Genomic DNA, 22017 nt, shown 5'->3' with positions numbered 1-22017 from the left:
GAGAGACAGAAACAAAATCACCCTGCAAGATGTAAGAGGGAGATTCTGGATAATATCTGAGTTCTTTTGGAGTGAAAACTGAATAGATTAAGAAAAGTACAATTGAATTAAAGCCACTCCTTTTTGAGTGGCTTTAATTGATACACTTCAATCCTGGCTAAGCAATTTCCTGGTGGACTTTTTTTTTCCGCCTCCACTTTCCAGCACCTGCTTGTTCCAGAGGGCAACACTCCAGGGATTACTGTGAGCCAGTGCCAAGAGCCAGCATTTCTCACTCCCCTCTCACCCGCCTCCGTCCCCTGCCACACACCCCGGTATAGAATGACAGCACATTGCCACAATTTAGATTACTCTGCCTCTGCCCCCGTGGAAGGACAGGTCCTCTAGAGAACACCAGCCACAGCAGCTGTCCATTCTCCCAGAAAAATCTTCATCATGGCCTATAAAGCAGCACATTTGGCCTTTAAGTCGCGCTGGCACAAGACGGATGAAGAGCTCTGTCGGCACAGCATGTCCTTTGTCTTGCACAAGGCGATCCAGAACGACTTCTTCAAGTGCTACCTTTATCTGCTGGAAAAGCTTCCCCTGGGTGAGTAGCCGTGGGCAGGAGTGTCCGTGTGTGCTCTGCAAAGATGGATCGTGTCAGATGGTGGAGATGGTTACTGGCAGTGAGGAGGAGGAGGGGTAGTTTTGAGAAACCCAACTCAAGAGACTGCAGTGCTCACTGAAGAGTTTGGAACTCTGTCTCCCAATTCCCTCTAAAGCAGTAGCCTGTTGTTTCACCTAAATAGTCCACAGATTTTTAGAGGAGGGCAAGGGTGAATGAGAAGTTTGGTTTCTGGCTGACCATTCCTATTTTTGCCATCATTTGAGTAAAACATGCTTTGACCTGTTTGGAGGTTGGAAGGACAAATGCAAAACTAGCAGAGCTGGCAGGTGGTTCTTTCTTTTGCCTAATACCTGTTTTGTTGTCATTCTGGATGTCCTTAGCTCTGGTGTTTATATTGATTTGGACAAGTGCTTGAAAGGTGGTGATTTAAATTTTTTTTCAAGAGTCTTTGTTATGCAGATCCCTGTAGCAGACTGTCTAACCTACTGTTTGCTCTCTGGGAGGAAAATGCTTCCAAAAACTTGTTTATAGACAAATTTCAATGACAGTCTCTGGTACAGAATGCCAAGAGAGTTTGGTGGGTTTTTTGCTTTTTTTTTTTTTTTTTTTTTAAGATGTAGAAAATGAATGTTCATTTCTAATGCAAATTTGACCCTTAATAAGAAGCAAAATGTCCCTTTGAGAATAAAGCTAAAAAGTAGATTTGACTTGAGTCTATTACGTTAGCATGTTCTGTTTTAAACAGAATTGTTCAGCCTACACTCAATGTCAGACCTGTAGGAATTTTAAGATGGGATGGATGAGACTGTGCAATCTGTTTAAGTGAATTCTTGGGGGTTCCTTTCTAATTGAATGATCCATTTAGGCAAAAAGAATATCTTACCTATTTGTGTGAACTGTACAGATGCCAGTGATAACCCTGCTCGAGGGTAGAATTCATTAATCCTGTAATGAGAAAAAACATTTCCATGTTATCTTAGTATTTTTGATGTGCAATTTAGTATTATTATTATATATAATATATTATATTGATTAATAAATATATATGTATATAATATATTTATTATCTTAGTATTTTTAATGTAGCAATATCTGCAACTATTTAAAATGAAACACGGAAAATAAATACTCCTATCCCTAGTGGTAGGTAGCTGTGAACAATGGAAAGGAAGGAAAGATGGAAAGGAAGGGAAATAAATTACAGGTCGATGGAATCTCATAAAGTTGATGAAAATGTTATTCTTTCATTTGTTTTGAAAATAAACACAACTTATTAGAAACAGAGTAGAATTTCCTACAGTGTTAACTGTTAGTGTAATTAGCACTGCATCATTTTATGGTTTGAAGGTACCACTATGAGCATCTAACTTAGAATTGAGTATAAAAATTCCAGCATCGTGCTTGTAACTTGTCTGGGTCACAGAACACAGAATTTATTTATGAACACAGAAATACCTTGTTTTAAGTGTTTCAAATGGCTGAGAACCCATCAGGCACCACTCAGCTGTTTCCAGGCCTAATTGCTTCACTCATAAAACTATACTTATTTCTTGACTGAATTTTATTGAATTTCCATTCCTGGCCAACAGGCTTTGTAAAATGTTCCTATCAGACCAAAGGTCCCCTCTGCCAAGCTTTTCATGACCTGACTCATTAAAATTTAGCTAATGATCTCACAAGCCTTTTGCCAGCCTATCCATATTACTTTGACTCCATGGAAGACACACTGTGAGCCCAGCCTTCAGGCGAATATGCAGCATGTCTCTTACTCCCTGGTTATTGTCATGAAGTAAAAGTGGGCATGAGGACAGGTGGAGTGGTTCATGTGCTGTGAATACACATCCAGGGAAATTCACATCCTGCTATGATGGCAGGGTCTGGATAGGGGGACAGTCAAGAGGGTAAAAAATGTTCGGGTGATTGGCTCAGAGAGTTGTGGTCAAATCTTGAACTCAGAGGAATCCTACAAGGGTCTGTCTTGGGACCTGTCCTGTTTAGAACCATGGAATGGTTTGGGGTGGAAGGGACACCCCCCTGCTATCTTCATCAGTAACCTGGAAGAGGTGAAGAACTGTTTTATCCTCACATCCAGAGATTGCAGCTAACTGCCAGACCTACCCACAAGCTCTAAGTTGGGACTGCCATCCAGAGGCACCTAAACAGGCTGGAGGACAGAGACAGTAGCAACCTAGTGTCATTCAAACCCACTGAAATTCCAACCCAAACACCACCTTGTATACCTGAATGGGAAAAACCCTGGGCTGCAACACCACGGACTGCTCAGCATCTGGCCATGGAGTGCCCTCCTGTTGGGGTTTTGGTAGGCAGCAGCTGAATGTCCTGGAAGCAAAGGCAGCCAACAGAATCCCAGGATGAATTAACAAAAGCATGGCTATTTGATTGAAGGCTGTCAGAGCAGGAAATGACATGGAATTGAGTTGAAGACCCTCATTATGGTGAGGGAACTGGGGCATATGCCCTGTGAAGACAGACAAAGGGAATGGGGCATGTTCAGCCAAAAGGGAGACCAAATATCATCCTGCTAGTGCCTACAGGAAGGTCATGAATAAGATGGAGCTAAGATCTGCACAGTTGAGTGCAGCATGAAGACAAGGACTGGTGGCCATGAATCAAAAGTAGTCCAGACTGGCTATAAGGAAAAAAAATCTTTTTATGAGGACAGTCAGGCATTGGAACAGGTTGCTCAGGGAAGTTGTACAATTCTCCATCACTGGAAGCTTTCTAAACCTAGCTGTCTAAACCCTGCTGAACCTCATCTGGCATCATGTCTGGCCCAGCTTTGAGCAGCAGTTTGGATCAGAGACTTTCTTAGTCTCTTTCAATTTGGACTATCCTGTAGTGGAGCTCTTCTAGGCATGTTTACTTAGGAGCTGAGCATATCTGGTATCACAGCCTGTTAAGAGAAACATGTCACTTTTACAGACCAGGCTAACATTTATAAATAAAAGACATGAGTAATTTCAGGCCCTGATCCAACAATGTACTTAAATGTGTGTGAGAGCCCTTAAGCCCAGTGGACTTTATTGGAGCTACTCAGATGCTGGAAATTATGCACATGTTTACACGGGCTGCGGGACCTGGTGCCAGTGGGCTGAGATCTGCAGTGGAAAACGGAGAAGATCCACCCCTGAGGACAAATATTCCTGTGTGTGAGGCACATGGCTAAAAGTAAAATCTGCTTTGGGGGTGGGATGATGTTCATCCTCTATAAACCAGAATTTACATGGTACTCAGACCACAGCAGAGAGGTAGATTCTACCATGCACACAGATAACTCTTTTTCAACTGATGCACAAAGCAGATGTTGCATTTAAAAGGGAGCACTCAGCCAAACTGGAATTAGTTCAGTATCTTGCAGAAAGCAATTGGAGCCACAAAATAATGTTCACAAATAAAAATTTCAGATAAAATTACTTGCAACATTTACTTCTGCCAGGGAAATTTAGTTGAGGAAACCCTGAAATCAAGAACTGTAAGTCAGTATACTGCAGGTTGGGAGTGCACTGGGTCTTATGTGTTAAGTGGTTTTCTTTAGAGATTTAGACCAAATGCACTGGAAAACAACATTTTTAACTGATCCATAAGAAAATAGGAGAGATAATGTTTTGAACTTAGCAGGGCAAAAGGCTCAGGTGGATAGTGTCTGTCTAGTCCACGTTGGTTAGCATTCAGCTGTAGATCATCACTCTGCATCCAGACTGTGTTTGCAGTGACAGAAAATGATTGATGTCTCATGACTGGAGTGACCTTTAGGGAGCCACTCTGTGCCCTCAGCCTGCCTGAGCAGTGGGTTTTCTTCAACCATCTTTGCTTGGGGACTTGCCAGCAGATTCAGCTGAGGGACAAGTGTGCCATGAAAAAGTTTATTCTTCACTGGAAACACATTTCTGACTTTTAATCTTACAAGTTACCTGCTTTAACACTGAAAACCTCATATGTTAGCCAGCTGCCTGCCCTGTGATGTCTGAGGAACTTGCAGCCTGCCTCGTTCTATCCTGCTCATGCCCTACTTTACGGAATTCATTGAAGGCAGGCTGTGTACCCATAGCAGGCCTCACAAGTATTTAATTTCCTGATGCATGAGGCAGTCCCACATGGGTCATGGAAAGGAAGATGCCTCTGGCTAGGCAGGTCCTATGATGAGGGGGAGGCATGGCTGCAACACTGACAGCCACCAAGGACTTGTGGCACTTCTTTTTTGGGGTAGATTCCTGCAAGTTGGCAAACCTCCTCCTCCCTGTGGTGCTGCTGCTGCTGGAGCCTGCATGCCAGGCACAGCTGCGAGGCAGATCAGAGGTGAGGTTGATTGGCTGTGTCTGGAAAACTGGGTTGTGCACTGGGAGAATTGGCAGTGCTGCAAATTCCTGAGAGGGAGGAGCAGCACCGAAGGAGCAAGAGGTGGAAATCACCTCTACAGACCTCACACTGTACAAGTGAGGCTGTGGGTCCACAGGAGAAGACTTTGGGTGCAGTATCCCTCTCTGCATTGGCCCGTGTCCTTGCATGCCCCGGGGTGGAAGAAGTGCATAAAAACATCTTTGCACAGTTTAATGCATGGAGAAGCCCCTGTGGATGCTCACCCAGAGCTAGTTTTGGATGCCTGCACGTAGGGCAGGGTTCTGGGGCCCCAGATGGCCTGGGAGGAGCTGCAGTCAGCTGGTGTGTGCATGCAAGTCCTGGCAGGAATTCTGCAAGCCTGATATTGGTTCTGAGTGAGAAATGTGAGAGCAGACACTCCAGATCTGATATCCTGAACACCATATCGTCCCCATGTGCTGCCGCAGGTCAGGCTCATGTTTTGAGTAGATGGACTCTGAATATTTGTTGTTCATGCTGTCCTGGTGTGCAGACAGCCTGTAAATGTCCTTCCTTTCAATCTAGCAAAATGGGATAAATCACTGTCCTTTGACAGGTCCATGAAACAACCCCTGGAATCATCACTGGATTCTTGTATGGAAGATCCTGCAAAGCTAACATACAGGGATTCAGTTCTGTTCAGCAGACAGGCTGACCTCTGAAACAGAGCAAAAGCAGACACAGAGAAGACAAGATGGTGCCACTTCTGGATAAGGACGTAGATCCTTACTGGAAAAATCCCAGGCACCGATGGAGTGTTTTTCCCAGGCTATGGGAGCCACCCTGGCCAAGTTGTACTGGGGATTGGCTGCTGCCCCCTTCGTATTAATTATCAGCTGAATGGTTTCTTCTGAGTATGTGAATATAATCAGTGGAGTGTGTAAAACTCCCAGGTTTGACCCTTGCTGGGCTCAGTGCTTCTTGTGGTATAAATTTCTCAGGCATAACATAAATGTGTAATGGATTAAAGCTTTAATAGTATCCGTTCAGCAGTTGACTTAAGCAGGTGATGACAAGAGGGGCTGGTAATGCTGCTTTTGTTGGATGAGGGATATGCTGGGCATGCTGCTAATATGTAACCCAATAGCACTATTCTGTTCCGAGTGGTCCTTGGTGGTAATTATTCCCCATCCTAGTTCCTTTGTCCCCCCCTCATTTGCCTCCAAAATGTCACTCTCCTGCTGAGGATGGGCAGGCACACACTTATCATTCCCTGCTGAGTTTTCTTGACCTCAATTAAATACATTCCAGGCTTATATTCAGGGCCTCTGGCCTTACTCTCCTCCTCTGTGTGGAGGGCATAATTCCTGTTCCCTGGCCTGCACAAGCCTATTCAGCTCCTTCCCAGCAGCAGCTGGCAGTGCTCCCATGCAAGTTTGAAGATGCAGGGACAAAGAACTGCTGCCTGGTCCTTGTGTGCAGCTGGCAGGGAGCTCTCCCTCCCTCTCTTGTCATGGGCTTAGAAGGTGTTTGCTGCTGAAGCATTTCCAGTTCCCTGGTGTGCTGGGAAGCTGCAGCAGAGCTGGTCTCACATGGCAAGGTGGTGCTTACAAAGACTTTTTCCCAATGTGACTTTGTCCCTCCTTGTTGATTGGCTTTCAGTGTTTGGAGTTGTGTTTTTGGTGGAGGGTCTGTCACACACACAGGAGAATGCCTGGGCAGTTGTGTGCACACACAAGACAGTCAGAGGTGATGATTTGCAAGCAAAATTTATAGCCTGCCTCAATCCAAGCTTTTGAGCTTTGAATCCATACTTTTGATATGCTGATGCACATCGAGTACAGAAAAACCCAGGCTGTGGAGGATAGACCTCCATTCTTAAAGAACACGGCAAAATAGCCCTTTATCCATCAAAATTCACAGGTTTTAATGAAACAGCTTCAAAACACCGATTGCTGTATGTTACCAGCAATGTAGCTAAGCCATGAAAAGAAGCATCCAAGTCTCTGGCACACAGGAACCTTTCAGTATATCACCCACTGATTACCTTGCTCCTTGACCTGTGCCAGATGAAAATTTAGGACTGTCTCTTCTAAATTGTGTCCCCCTGTGTACTCATTTAGGCCTGGGACTACCATCTGCTCCGTGGTTCAGCTTACTTGCACTGCCACAGACCATATAGTATCACTAAAAATAAACCAGAGCAAGTGCCTCATTCATCCCCACTCTTCCTGGTGCACTCTCCATGCAGCTGTCAATAGCTGGAAAGCATATCTGGAAATCTGCACAACACTTAGGTCAGTGATAGCAGAAATGATGATCCTGCACAGTACTAAATGCTGCCCACAGCTTTTCCAGGAAAAGTCTGACCACTTGATGTCCTTGGCATGTGTGTTCACTTCAAACCTGAGGTGATTTTTCACTGACATGAAAACACAGTGTGATGTTTGAAATGCCTTCTGAATCTGGAAAGCACTGAGTTTTCATGAGGAGGGCTGGATCCCTGCAAGGTCTTGTAGGATTCAATCCTATGCCTTTTCTTCCACCGTTGCTTTAGAAATGGATTTGGTGTTTTGAAAGCCCAACTTAAGTTTACAGTCTTCATCTGTGGAAAATGGATTTATAGAAAATTCTCAAAACCTGGTAGAAGGCTCACATAGTGTGTATCTGTATGCAAACATTGAGATAAGAAATGCCGACTTAGAAATGCCATGGAACAGGACAGACATTGTTGAGAGAGAAATGGAGCTAGAAACAAGTTTCAAAGAATGGTTTTGCAAAGAAGACTAAATGCTTTAGGGAAATAGAACTATGAAAGATCCATTGTAGTAGGACCCACAAGGGGTAATTTTAGATGATTGGCTTTAAGGCATTTACAGCATGGTGTGGCAAAAAACTGATAGGTCAAGAAACTCTTATAGTGTATTGTAAGTAGGAAATAGTTGGCTTCTGCTTGTGATGGCATGAATTATAACATCTGTATTGTCTCACCCTTTTCATGAGATCGAAAAGGAATAAAAGTTTTTAAAAACACCTCTCAGTTGCCCCATGTCTGGGTTAGAAAAGGTCATAGTCCAACATTCATGATCGTGCCTCTGGAGTGTCACTGTGGCACACAATAAAGAGGGATGAAGGACACATTTTATGGTGCAAAAAGAAAGGATCCAACCCGGTTTATTTTAATAAACACTTTTATAGGGTTTCTTAAGAACATCCCCTGTCTATCCCCAATTGGTCAGTAATAAGTTGTTACCCTGTGTTGATTGGTCACTCAAACCCCTGGTGTGTAGGTGCAGGAAAGATTGTTTGTGAGAGATAGTTTTTATTTTTCTATCCAATGGTGTAAAAATCAGTTTATACAGGTGGCTAGTGTTTATCACAGACCTAGAGTTCTTTCTCAGGGAAAGCAAATTGTTTTCCAAAGTCTTAGAGCTCTTTCTCAGAAAAACCAAGTTGTTTTTCACTGCTGCAGAGCTGTGTTCTCAAGAAGAGCCATCAGCTTCCTCATGGCTTCTGTCTGCCCGAGTCAGGATTCAGTTTGTAGGCCTTTGGCCTGCTACTTCACTACCACATGCAGCAATTAGCTAAGGCAGAAATATCTGTAACTAACAATAAAATGGTGATTTATCTGCTTGCAGTGAAACTTTACGCTCTGACAAGCCAAGTCATCAATGGGGAGATGCAGTTCTACGCCAGAGCCAAACACTTCTACCGCGAGGTGCCCGCCACGGAGGAGGGAATGATGGGAGACTACATCGAGCTCTCCAACACAGACGTTGAATCCTCCCGGGAGTTTCTCAGGAAGTTTGTTGGGGTGAGTCATTTAATCTCATCTTCTGCAAGCAGCAGTGGTGATGTGTCAAAAATGGCGTGCACTATGCCCAGGCACACCTGATTTAAATGGCACTGTGCATCACATTTAATTTGCAGTCACAAGTCAGCACTGTTGTTGGGTCTAGTCATGTGTTCTGCCAGGTCATTCATCAGCATGAATTCACATTTTGCCCCATCTTACATCATTCTTTACCTGTTTTACATCCTTTTCTAATGCTCCCAAGCTGCAATGAGGAGTTCTTTTAGCTGGGTTTGAGTGAGGGATTAATTCTGAGTGTAGGACCGGGACCTTTCATGATAAAATCCTTGTTGGCTTCTGTGGCAGATTTGTCTGTGCAAATTCTTGCAGTCCAGTTGGGAAAATAGCTGAGATTAAATGTTCAGTTTCTGGTTTGCCTATTTATAAATATTTCTGAGAAGGCTACAACAAAACCCACCATCTCCCGCACACTAGAAGCATATAGAAGAGGCTACACATTAGGCAAAATATTTTTCCTTAAACATTCCAGTGTCACTGAACACCTTTTCAGGCAGATTGCTAAAGGTCTGTAAACATCTTGAAAGGTCTGTAAACATCTTGAAAGGTCTGCTTTGGCCTGAATTGCAAGGAGATGCCAAGTGGGATTTTAAGAGCAGTATCACTTTGGTTCTTGGGTTTCTGAAAATCCTGTTGAGTTCTAAAACTGTCTTTAGAAATCTGAAAACCTTTAGAAGTGTGGCCTTACGGTTTTCTGACTGCCCTTCATTTTTCCTAGGGATGAGCCCACTAAATCAGCTCTACAACAGTATTAGATGTTAAAGAATCCACAAACAAATTTGTTAAGTTCTCCTGCCGACAAAATGACTAGTTCTATATAATGCTACCGTAGGTCTTTAATTTTCTGCTCAAATGTACAAATTTGGGATAGCCAGATGACCTTTTTTTAGCCTTAATGATCCACTTGGGAAGAAAGCTCAATAGGTTAATTAGATGTTGTATATGGAAGAAAAAGGGCACAATTTAAATGGATTGGGATGGAAAATGAGTGTGGCTTGACAGCAGATAGAAATCATACAGACCAGTGAAGGGCAAAGTTTGCTGTACCTGATAGAGGGGGACTTTTGGGGCTGTGAGCAAGCAAAACACAAGTGAATAGCTGCATGTTTCTGAATCAACAATCATTTGTACTAATGCCAAGGCAAAAAAAGTCTTCCCAGAGCCTCCCTGTATGGTATCATGCTGTCAATAAACACAAAATGAGAAAATACAAAGGAGGTTCAGTGAGGAGCTGAAGCTGATGGTAACGTTTCTGCATGACGTTTCTGAAAATGGCATTTTCAGAAGGAAAATTAAACGCAGTCCAAGCACATCCCTTACATTTTATATAAGTCTTGTTTTAAGGACATTTGTGGAATTCAGGTGGTGCAGAAGTGTGTGCTCAGGGGAAGATTTCACCCTTCCTAGACATCACAGAGATGCAGTTTCCTGCAGCAGGTTTGTGTCACATTGTTACACCTTCTCCTCTCCAAGACCTGAAAAGGAAAGTACAGTCTGTGACAGAGTTTCACATGCCAAAGGGGAATCATACCCAATGCATCAGCTGTGATGACAGATACAAAATACTCCAGAACAAAATTCCTACTCCTATAATTAGCCAGGGATAGAAAGGATACTCTGAATGGCCAAGATCAAATAAGAAAAAAATAAAAAAGAAACAGAAAGGAGTCTGCACCTTTTGCTTATTCTGATTTGTTTGTTAAAGTCCGTTGTCTGTTGAGATGTAGCCAATTGATTATGTTCCTTATGGTTTATTTTTCTTTCTTACTACTGAAATTTGAATCCTGCTCAACCAGATACAGATATTTAGTTGCTTTCTGTAGCAGTGACTTGATAATAAAGCTAATGAACTCTCTTACCAAGTTTATGGCTCTATGAATATTTTTTTTAAACCATAAGGTGATCAAGATATAAAAAAAAATCTGCTTCACCCTAATATACTTTCTTTTTTTTAAAGATAAGTTTAACAAATTTGGAAAATAAGAAAATTTGTTTCAGATGAACTGAACAATTTTTTTATTGTTTCACTCTCTGAAAAACTTTTCTTTTTGTTTTAAAGAGCTCAAGTCAATTGCAAAATTAAAAATGCTCTTTAGAAATGAAAGTTGACAAGTTTGGTTTCTTTTTTCCTTGAAAGTTATGGAAAAAAAAAAAAAGTACTTTGACATTTTCAACATTCTTTCCCATGTTTTTTTGGCTAAAAACTATTCTCTAGATTTGAAATACCAGTTTCACAGAGAGTTTCATTCATTTAAAACTCTACATTCTGGCAAAACCAGTGCTCCCTAAACAAATACTTGCCTGGTTCCACTCAAATTACCCCTCTTGAGTTAGTTTGGCTGGCGTGGAAATGCCACACAGTGACATTTCCCTTCCATGACTGATGTTGCATACCTTCAGGTATGGCATTTCTTAGCATGATCCTTAGCACCACTGTAAACTGAGCTACAGATTTCTTTGGAGAAAAGAATTCATCTTGCCTGGGCACATGGAAGGAATTACAGGAAAAGACTGAGAGCTTCACTTACATTTTTGCTTCGCGGGCGAGTCGAGCGGGGTTGAAAGTGCCACTGTGCTGGAGCTAAGAGGTTTTATGTGTGTGTGGGCAGAACTCAAACCAAGAGCAACATGGCTTGAGCCAGCAGGGCTCTGCAGACAAGCTCCAGGCTGTCTCAGGTACAGGGTTATCAGCACAGCTACAGCCCTGCATATTTATGGCAGCTTGCTAATGCCTCCGTGTCCACACAGGCACTGTGTTTCCAAGTGCCTAATCCGGAGGTAGCGAGTAAAAAAGAAAATAAAGAAAACAAAGGAAGCATTAATTCAACGTCGGTTGTGAGCTGTAGGTGTGTAAAATATTACAGATGGAGATTATATTGACTTTATGGGTCCCTCTCTGCCCTCAACGCTTTCTCCCTTTCTTGCCCCCAGCTCACCTGCAGGATTGGTTACTTGCTGAGTGAAAACTTCTTGAAAAGTGATTTTTCTCCAGTTTGATCAGAGTGGTAGAAGAGATGTTGTTGAAAACGTGCTCTTTATTTATTTATTTATTTAGAAGGAAAACCACTGGGATTTTTTATCTATTTCTTGAATTCTGATTCCTTTTTTTGTCGTACATAACTTCACTGCCTTTCTGCTCTTCCAAGACCTGAAGTAGCACTGGGAACATATCCCACAGCTCTTTTATTCCGAATGAAATTTATGAGTGCCTGATTTAGCTTTAGAGAACAATTTTGGGGTGTATATGTATCCTAAAGGACAGTGATTCTGAGTAATGGGAAGCAAGTCGCCAGAGAAGCAGTCAGTCTCAATTTTTGAAGCCTGTTCTGGCTTACAGTTTTCACTTATACCATTTTTTAAAATAAGGAGTCTGATTTTCAACTCAATTAGACTTTTGGGAAAATGTTTGCCTTCCAAGGAAAATGTTAATACTCTGTCAAAGCCCTAAGCACTTCCAAACTGAAAATATATTAGCTGAACATGGAATTATGTCAACATTTTCATTACAAACGGAGCCGTGGTGTTTCACAGGGCTTCTCAACTGACTGCTGGAAGCACTCACTCCTTTTCAGCAAAGTGTGGGATCGAACTTCATCTCCCATGACTGTTCCCTTTCCTTCTTCTCCATGGAACATGGAGATGTGTCATCAGAAGTCCTTGCTGTGACATGTCATGGGAGATGAATTCCCTGTTTTAAACTATGAATTCCCTGTTTTGAGTCCCTACTATGACACTATGACTGTAGATTCTGTGAAACACAAATGTTGAAGGAATTACCTGGCTAGTTGCTGAATTCTGTTGGTGGTTTTGGTAAATCATCCCAGTTTTTTCAGCAGCTTTCTCAAAGATTTTTAGTTAATCCCATCAATGTAGACAACCTGTATGCATCTGCCAGCCAATAATATGGAAATCCACCTTGTAAAGATTCAAGACACAGTTCCTTCTCCTTTCCTGAACTCCTTGTTACCTCTTAGTCTGGTCCTCAGTAAAACCCAAAATGCAGGAGCTTTCAAGACCTGAAGTAGCACCAGGAACTGTAAGCCAGAACAGGCTTCAAAATTTGAGACTGACTGCTTCTCTGATGACTTGCTTCCCATTACTCAGAATCACTGTCCTTTAGGACACATATACACCCCAAAATTGTTCTCTAAAGCTAAATCAGGCACTCATAAATTTCATTTGGAATAAAAGAGCTGTGGGATATGTTCTTGGTGCAGCCTGTGGATGAGGAATGGCTCCCATTTTCTGGCTAACTACAAACAGGTAGTCTCCAGAGCCCAGGAGGGTTGAAGGTCTGTGGACTTGTGCACACATCAGGAGATTAATCTTCCTGGGCATACAAATTGGGAGCAGCAGCCCTGGAGACTGGTGAGAGCCCTTGAGGGCTGTGTGCTCTTTCTACAATTACTCCATGAAATCAGATGCTCGCCTGGGCTATTCATAGTCATGTCATTGACAGTGCTGTCCTTTGACCTTAATAATCTACTGAATTACCCACTGAAGCCAGGCCAAAAAAGTGTGAGTTACATGATTTATGCTGGGTTCATTACAAAGGGGGGGGGTCTCCCAATAAGCAGGAAGAGCAAGACTCTTCCTGAGCTTATTGCTTTGAGTGCAGTGAAGTTGCAGCAGGGACTTTGGCCCACGGCTTTTACTTCAACACTCAGTTCCAGAGGACAGGGAAAAGGTGTTTACATTTGCTTTTAATATATTTGTTTAACAGATAACTTTGGCCAGGGGAGCTCCTATCCCACAGTCAGTGCATGTGTCAGTTCAGAATTTCTGTTTTACAGAACAGCAGCAGGCTCTTAAGAGTTGTTTTATAGCTAGAATGGAAGCTTTAGGGGTAAAATACAGCTTTCATTATAAAGCTTCTTCTACAGCGCTTCATTATTTTCTCATAGTCACAGCCTTTGTGCCACATTTTTTCATGTCTGATCTCTGTCCAAAGATGACATTTATGAAGAAAAAAGGAACAGTTAAGCAAAACCTAGTCAATCATCCTTCTTGTCTCTATGCCTAAAAGAGAAATTCTGTATATGCTCCAGTCCAAACTTCTCGAGTTGTTGTAAGTTACCTACCACTCCAAGGTCTTAGTTCAAACAAAATTTGTTTTGAGGACTGCACTTTGATCTTAAGGATTCTGTGTATCTGTAGAAATGCCCATGGGCACCTCAGGAGTTCTGTGCTGAAGAAGTTACTGCTTGCATGCAGTATTTGGTGTATGCTTCCTTTTTATTAGCCTTTACAAGGCACAGAATGAGGCTTATCTAGCCACGTAGTTGCCTGTGAGGTATGAACATTTGAAGTTGCAAGGACTTTACAAAGAGTAGTGGATCTTCTGAGAAAGCCAGGAGCTTGTGAAAGACTCTGTCTCTTCTTGCCAAGCAAAAACTTCCCATACAGCACTAAATACAGTGAGAAGCCCCAGCAGCAGCAGCCAGGTATGTGAGAGCCCAGCTCATCTCAGACAGCAGCACCCAAATCTCTGCTGATTCTTATCAATCCCCCAACAGCCCTGCAAAGATAAGGATAAAAGACACCAGGCTGTCTGGACACATAGTGGGTAACACAGTGTCTTGGTTTGAACAGACAGGTGTCTGCTAAAGAAGGCAGAAGCCTCTCTTGAAATTGAAAATGTAAACATCCTCCCTCTAAATTATAATTTTGAAATTAAGGGGCTCTCAGGCAAGATATGGGAGCAGGAATAACAGTTCTTTATTAGGGAAGCTAAAAATACAAATGCAATAGTACAAAAAAAGAAAACAAACCACTGCCAGAGTCAGAACATGCCTTGGCAGCCTGTGGGTCAGGGAGGTGGCAGCAGTCCCATCCCATGGTGGCTCAGCCCTCCTGCAGTGCCAGCTGTGCTTCTGCTGGAGCAGGATCCTGCACAAGGGGGGAGTTTTCCTCTGGAGCTCCAGGGCTGGTGGAGATGGGCCTGGGCTCCTCTGGGAATGCAGTGGGAAGAATACTGCTCCTCTGGGAATGCAGTGGGAAGAAAGCTGCTCCTCTGGGAATGCAGTGGGGAAGAAAGCTGCTCCTCTGGGAATGCAGTGGGAAGAAAGCTGCTCCTCTGGGAATGCAGTGGGGAAGAAAGCTGCTCCTCTGGGAATGCAGTGGAAGAAAGCTGCTCCTCTGGGAATGCAGTGGGAAGAAAGCTGCTCCTCTGGGAATGCAGTGGAAGAAAGCTGCTCCTCTGGGAATGCAGTGGGAAGAAAGCTGCTCCTCTGGGAATGCAGCAGGCAAAGGCTGCTGCGCTGTTCCCAGGTCAGATTGTATCCAGGTAGGAATGCTCGGCTCCTCCCCTGGGCAGAGCATCTCCCCATGGGATGATGGAATTTTCTCAGCCATGCAGGGACACTCACTGGCCATGAACAGAAGAGATCTCCTGCAGGGAGGATGGGCTGTGGGAGAGATAAAGAAAACTGCCCAATGAACAGAAAATAACTGCTCCACCTCTGACAGATGACAAATAGAATACACTATTTGAACCTAAGACACATGGTTGCTGTGATTTTTTTCAGGTAGTATTTTTCAGATTTCCAATAATTTTCTTTTATCCCACAGGGGGTGGGGAAAGCTGGCACCAGCCGTGCCCTGGACTGTGGCTCTGGGATAGGTCGGATCAGCAAGCATGTCTTGCTGCCGGTTTTCAAGAGTGTGGAGCTGGTGGATATGATGGAGAATTTCCTGGCTGAGGTCCCAAACTACCTGCAGGGCAAGGAGGACAGAGTAGAGATGTATTACTGCAAAAGCCTCCAGGAATTCACACCGGCCCCACGAAGATACGACGTCATCTGGATTCAGTGGGTTTCAGGTTAGTTCTGCGTGATCATTCTAGCGTGACATCTCACAGAACAGTCAGCCTGTGCTCCAAGGAGGTTCTCAGATCTTTGAGACAACTTCCTAAAACATCATGAGAGACTTCTCAGAGTTCCCCCAGGCCATATGCACAGTGGGTACGAATCAAATTGGCTTTTTCAGGTGGAGAAATGTGCCAGTTCCTGGAGAGCAGCCTGCATGCAAAGGTGTAGCTGAGGGTGAGGCCCCCACATATGGATTTTTTGGAGCAGGAGTGCTGTTTCTTAAGTACAGAGAGATGCACAGGGCTGACCACACTTGTGAACAGTGGTTTCTGAATCTCCTGATTATCCAGGCTTTGAGGTATTTCAGGAAATAATCAGGAAAAAAGCCATAGTGAAAATCACCATATAGTGAAATCACCAATACCTGTAAATCAGATCAGGTCTTATTAGGAGCACTGATGTTTATCAGACATAAGTTCCCTTAGCTATGTCCCGCAGTAGCCCCTCCTATAAGAAACATCTGCTTCTTCTCCTGCAGCCACCCCAGCAAATGCCCTGTAGCATTTAAAACAAAAGGATAATGAGGGCTATGTACCTTACCAAAAAAAAAAAAAAAAAAAAAAAAATCTGTGCAGTGGAATGAAGAGGTTTTCTCTTAATCTGTGAACCAAAGTGTCCAGGGTGCAGTTTCAGAGACCAAAAGGAATTATTTATTAATTAATTAATTATGGCATAAGAGGAGGTCTGAACAAATTGCTTTAGACCAGCATAATTTTCTTTCATATTTTTGCTTTTCTTTAATAATGAGTCATTGCAGTAAAGTAGCTCCTGCCTCACCTTTTGAGCAAATCCAAGTCAAAATGAGGAGGATTGAGCTTAGACCTATCTAAGGCTGTGCTGGTCAGATATGTGGCTCCTAACTAAGGGAGCATATAATATTCTTAGCATAGACACACAGCTGAATCTTCTTTCTCCATCAATGTCAAGGAAATATGGAGTCATTGTAATCATTAATCAAACTACTACCCCTATCTTGAATTTGGCTGAAATATACCAACAAATTAATTTGATGGAGCAAGGGCAGGACTGTCTGCTAGAAAGCAGTACCTTGAAGATCTCATTTTCTTAGGAAACTACACTAAAAGCCAAGTAAAGAGAAAAATAAGTTCAAAAATAGATGTTCCAAAGCTTCAATGAGTCTTGCCAATGAAATCTTAAGATTTGTTTTATGCATGCATAAGCATGTGAACCCCAGCAGTCATTTTGTAAAAAAAGTAAAAGGGCAAGCTTATATTTCATCTAGAAATTACCATTTTCCTTAAACTTAAAAGGTATTCAGCTTTAGGTTTTGTGGCTTTTTTGTTTTAATTTTTGTTGTTTTTTTCTGAAGGTTTTTTTGTTAGGAGTGGTTAAAGAAACTTGACATGCTATGTCAAAATGTGGTTTTGAAATGACAACTTCCATTTATAAAAGTTTAAGTCTTCCATCAAGAAAAAAAAAAATAGTTTTACTAGAAAATACAGGTGGTTATTTTTTCCAAGTTTTTCATTCTGTTTCTGATCATCTGTCCTTGTTTATTCATGTTAGATGTTTCACATGAGAGTTCTCATTTTGGTCTTCTCTGAGCTCTACACCATTGCTCTCAGCAGAACTCCTGATCTTTGAGAAGGAAGGATAAGAAACAGAATCTCGATAACATTGGAAAAAAACACTATTTTATAATATATACATATCTGCAAAAATCCCACCGAGTATGGAGTAACATGAGAAGTTTAATTTGGGTTGTGGAATTAGCATTGCATTCTTTGCTGGATCTTTGGTCCAGACCTCTTTTGATAGAAGGATACAGTGCTACAAAAAGTTACAGAGATTTTTAGCAGTAGAAGGCAGAGAGGACTGGGGTTATCTAGTTTGACCTATTCTATATCCCAAGCTGTTCTTTTCATTCCTTCACCACCGTGCTAAGCCAGTAGTTTGTGTTCAATTAAAACATATCTTGAAAGATTCAACCATACTTGGTTTGAGGACTTCAAGAGGTGGTAAACCCCACTTCGGTTGGTAGTTTCCAATGGGTAATTGCTTACACTGTTTAACAGTTGTCACTTATTCCTTATATGAATTTGCTTGGCTCCAGCCTCCTGCCACTGATTCTTATTATAACTTAAACCACCAGATTAAAGAACCCTTCAGCACCTGCTATTTTCTCCACTCTCCTCAGTGGCTTCTGTCCACATCTGTTGCTGCTACCACTATGGATCCCAAATATTGATTGGAGTTTGTATTTGATCTCGTTTATTTGCCCAAGGTTTCCTACTTAAATCTGGCAGGACTTGATTAATAATTTTCTGCAATAAACAGGCTATGGAGACTCAGATCAAGGCACCCTTCCAACATGTCTGAATGGTTAACAGTGATCTATTTTCCAGCTGTCTTGATTTGAAGAGACAGGTGTCTGTTAAGGAAGGCAGGAGCCTCCCCTGAAATGGAAAATGCAAACCCCCCTCCCTCTGAATTATTATAATTTTGAAATTAAGGGGCTCTCAGGCAAATATATGGGAGCAGGAATAACAGTTCTTTATTAGGGAAGAAAACAATAATAAAATAATAATAAAATAAACAATGCAGTAATAAAAAACCCCACTGCCAGAGTCAGAGCAGGCCCTGGCAGCCTGTGGGGCAGGGAGGTGGCAGCAGTCCCATCCCATGGGGGCTCAGCCCTCCTGCAGTGCCAGCTGTGCTTCTGCTGGAGCAGGATCCTGCACAAGGGGGGGGTTTTCCTCTGGAGCTCCAGAGCTGGTGGAGATGGGCCTGGGCTCCCTCTGGGAATGCAGTGGGGAAGAAAGCTGCTCCTCTGGGAATGCAGTGGGGAAGAAAGCTGCTCCTCTGGGAATGCAGTGGGAAGAAAGCTGCTCCTCTGGGAATGCAGTGGGAAGAAAGCTGCTCCTCTGGGAATGCAGTGGGCAAAGGCTGCTGTGCTGTTCCCAGGTCAGATTGTATCCAGGTAGGAATGTTTGGCTCCTCCCCTGGGCACAGCATCTTCCCATGGGATGATGGAATTTTCTCAGCCATGCAGGGACACTCACTGGCCATGAACAGAAGAGATCTCCTGCAGGGCGGATGGGCTGTGGGAGAGATAAAGAAAACTGCCCAATGAACAGCAGAGAACTGCCCCACCTCTGACAGATAGGAATAGAATACACACCCCCATTTCCAACCTAAGACACCATATTTTCACCTGTAGGATATCTAACAGACAAAGATCTCCTGGAGTTTCTCATCCGCTGCCAGGGTGGCTTGAAGGATAATGGTGTCATCATTCTGAAGGACAATGTGGCCAGGGAGGGCTGCACCCTGGACTGCCTGGACAGCAGCGTGATCCGAGACCTGAACATCCTGCACAGCCTCATCGAGATGAGCGGACTCACCATCCTGAGGGAGGAGAGGCAGGAGGGCTTCCCTGAGCAGTGTGTCCCTGTGTGGATGCTGGCCATGCAGAAGGGCCCTGGCCACTCCTGACTGCCCAGTGAGACTGCAGAGACTGGGCTATGGATGAGCCAGGGGATTGGGAAGGAGAAAAGCACATCCTGGAATCCTCCTACCCATGCACTACTCCAGAGCAGCAGCTTCTAAGGGGTCAGGAGACAACCACAAAGCTTCTCTCAGGAATAGTCTGCTCCTAAATCCTATCTCTCCATCGTTCTTGCCATTTTTAAAAGCTTTCCTAACCTCCTTGTCAGATCTCTATTCCATTAAGGAGTCAATACTGTACAAAAAACTCATCCAATAGAAAATTATTAGGTCTGAAGTTTCTGTAGAAGTTAATAATTTTTGGGTGTTCTGTATGAGGTGTTAACAAGCCTGTTTTTCACTATGGCACTTAAGTCTTCTTGGAATTTAAGGAGGATGTGTCAGATCACTGAAGCAGGAAATTCAAGTAACTTCTGGAAAACTTCACCAAAATTTTGTCTGTCCTCTCTACCTGGACTTTAAAATATTTAAACCAAGAATATAAGGGAAATGGTATCTTTTGTTGGCATCAGCTATGTAGTTTTGGGGGTTTGGGGGGTTTTTGTTGTTGTTGCTGTTGGGGGTTATTTTGGGTTTTTGGGATTTTTTGGGTTTTTGGGGGCGTTGTTTTTTAGGTTTTGGTTGTTTGTTTTGTTTTTTGGGTTTTTTTTGTTTGTGGGTTTTTTTGTTTGTTTTTTTTTTTTGCACTTCTGTCAATTTGGACAATAAAACAACCTGGTTAATTTTCCATTTTTAGGAGCTACTTCCTCTTCCTGACATTTTTGCTGTAGAACAATAGTGGTGCCTGTGGGATTTCACACTCCAGAAGAAAACTTGGCTGACAAATAGCTGCATGTTTGCATTGAAATTTCGTGAAAAGCTTGCCCCACGTATTACATTCTGCTATTTCTTTCCCCCAAATGTTCACAGTGGAAACCACTTAAAAGCCTCTCTTTATTATTCATACCACTGTACATTTCTTTTTTTCCCACATTCAGAACAAGCCTGGCACCATATGCAGAGCTAATGGGATTTCACGGAAGGTTAATAGTAAGGCTGTAAGAAGAACTAATGCAGTATTGTATTAATTAACAACTGTGCTAAACTGCAGAGACTGTTAGTGTAACCCAAAAGCCATGATTTATATTCAAAGAGCAGCTGTGTAAGCCTGGATTTGAAAATACTGACATGCAGCCCATCTCCTTAAGACTCCCAGAAATCATACATTAAGCTTCTTGTCCTCTTTGCAGAGACACAGAAAGTGCTGTGGGAGGACAGAAGTTGATTTTGCAAACAAATTTGGAATTTGGAATTCTGCTTCATTCTAAAGATGTGAGGGGGGAATTTTGAAATTTGTTATGAGGGAAAGCTACACAACCACAGTTTTCCAAGCTGATTATTTTTTTTTTATCCAGACAAAATCAAATGCTTCTTTTGAATGGAACTTTTAATATAATTTGCACTTAAAATGTTACTCAGGCTTGATGAAAATTTTAGAAATTAATTATAGCATTAGAAATGTTCTGGCTGTCAGAATTTTTATCACATCTTGCTCCCCTGAAATGCAATCCTGGCAAAGCTTTTCAGACTCTGTAAAGAGTTGTACTATGACAAATCTCTCTGTGCTAGGCGAAAGGAGTTCTATAAACCTCCCTCACATGACAGAAGGCACAATTGGCTGTATCAAATATTGTCAGCTGTGTTAGATTAACTAAAAAGAAGCCTGAAGATAACAAAATAAGGGAGCCTCTCAGCTGGATTTTAGTACACATTGCTGTTCTTTGATAACAAATCTCCAATTTTGATTTTAATTGCATAACTCATCTTCTCTGGCAATATGTTTGCACATGTTGAGAATTACCAGTTTATGGCAGAAGGCCTTCTGCCATCAACTCTTATCCAGGAACTCTTCTGTTAATGTTCCATGGCTAATTGTAGCATTAAGGAAAACCACACTGGTGATTTGGTGAATATTCTGGTGTTTCTTATAGCCTAAAAACCTATGGTTCCCACAACACAGATGCTTCTGGAATGTTTTGATTAATTCTTCCATTTTGATCAGCTGGTGTTGGATGGAAACTGAGTAAGTAATGTTTTTATCAAGAAAGAGGCATCAGTCCTATAGCAAAAAGAAGGGAATATTTACATATTTTCCTTTACATGGATTGCAAATTAATTTGCCCTTCACCATTTTTTTCTTCCAGCCAGAGACATCTGCCATGGTGCAGAATACTTGGGGGCTGCTGGAGATCCTTGTGCAGTGGTGTCTGTGCCAGGCAGGTCTGAGAGGTGTTGTCACTGCAGTGGTGAGAGAATGGCATCGTGGAAATGGGGAAATAAAGAATTTTATACAAACCTAAAAAGCTGCCAAATCTTACAGGGCACAATATACCAGCTGGTCATGTACACACCAGAGTTTGGTGCAGTTCAGTCATGAGAGACATGGTTCCAAGGTGGATTGAGAAAACAAAGTGGTTCAGGATGAAAAATGGAATATAAATGGGTGGTGGGGTTACCAGTGAAATACATTTTTCAAAGTAAAAATGTTCTTCCTGTGTTTTGTGTATCTTTCCTATTAGAATTTCCAGAATGCATATACATAAACATATAATGAAAATTGGTTCCCTTAACTATGTGAGAAGAGAGAAAACTAAAATCTTAATTTAGTAGAAAAACATGTATTTCATGGTTTCCACATTCCTGAAAATTAATGTTTCATGGCTATGCTGCTTCCAGAGTAAAATAGCAAAGCTTTTCTGGTGACATAATGAATCTCAAGAGTAAAGAAACACAAGTCCTTCAGGAGCTTAAATGCATGAGAAGGCTGCAGACTGAAAAATATTTTGGTTTCCTCCCTTTCTGAGGCATATTTTAATTCCAGAACTCCCAGTCATCTAGTACAG

The 22017-nt window shown here is 42.4% G+C and overlaps 1 protein-coding gene across 2 annotated transcripts in view; it reads left to right on the top strand.

Annotated features, from left to right (window-relative positions):
* NTMT2 (N-terminal Xaa-Pro-Lys N-methyltransferase 2) overlaps positions 1-21658 on the top strand; it is a 36572-nt gene extending 14914 nt beyond the window's left edge. For both annotated transcript variants that reach the window (XM_072932923.1, XM_072932922.1), the window contains exons 4-7: positions 205-589; positions 8566-8741; positions 15369-15618; positions 18849-21658. In XM_072932923.1, coding sequence (XP_072789024.1) covers positions 436-589; positions 8566-8741; positions 15369-15618; positions 18849-19123 — 855 coding nt within the window. In that variant the 5' untranslated portion in view covers positions 205-435 and the 3' untranslated portion in view covers positions 19124-21658. The remainder of the gene's footprint in view (positions 1-204; positions 590-8565; positions 8742-15368; positions 15619-18848) is intronic.
* The last annotated feature ends 359 nt before the right edge of the window (positions 21659-22017 follow it).

This window comes from Taeniopygia guttata, chromosome 8 (assembly GCF_048771995.1).
Source record: "Taeniopygia guttata chromosome 8, bTaeGut7.mat, whole genome shotgun sequence".
In the NCBI taxonomy this organism is placed as follows: Eukaryota; Metazoa; Chordata; class Aves; order Passeriformes; family Estrildidae; genus Taeniopygia; species Taeniopygia guttata.
Note: the sequence above shows the minus strand (reverse complement) of the source record. Positions and strands in the feature narration are given on the sequence as shown.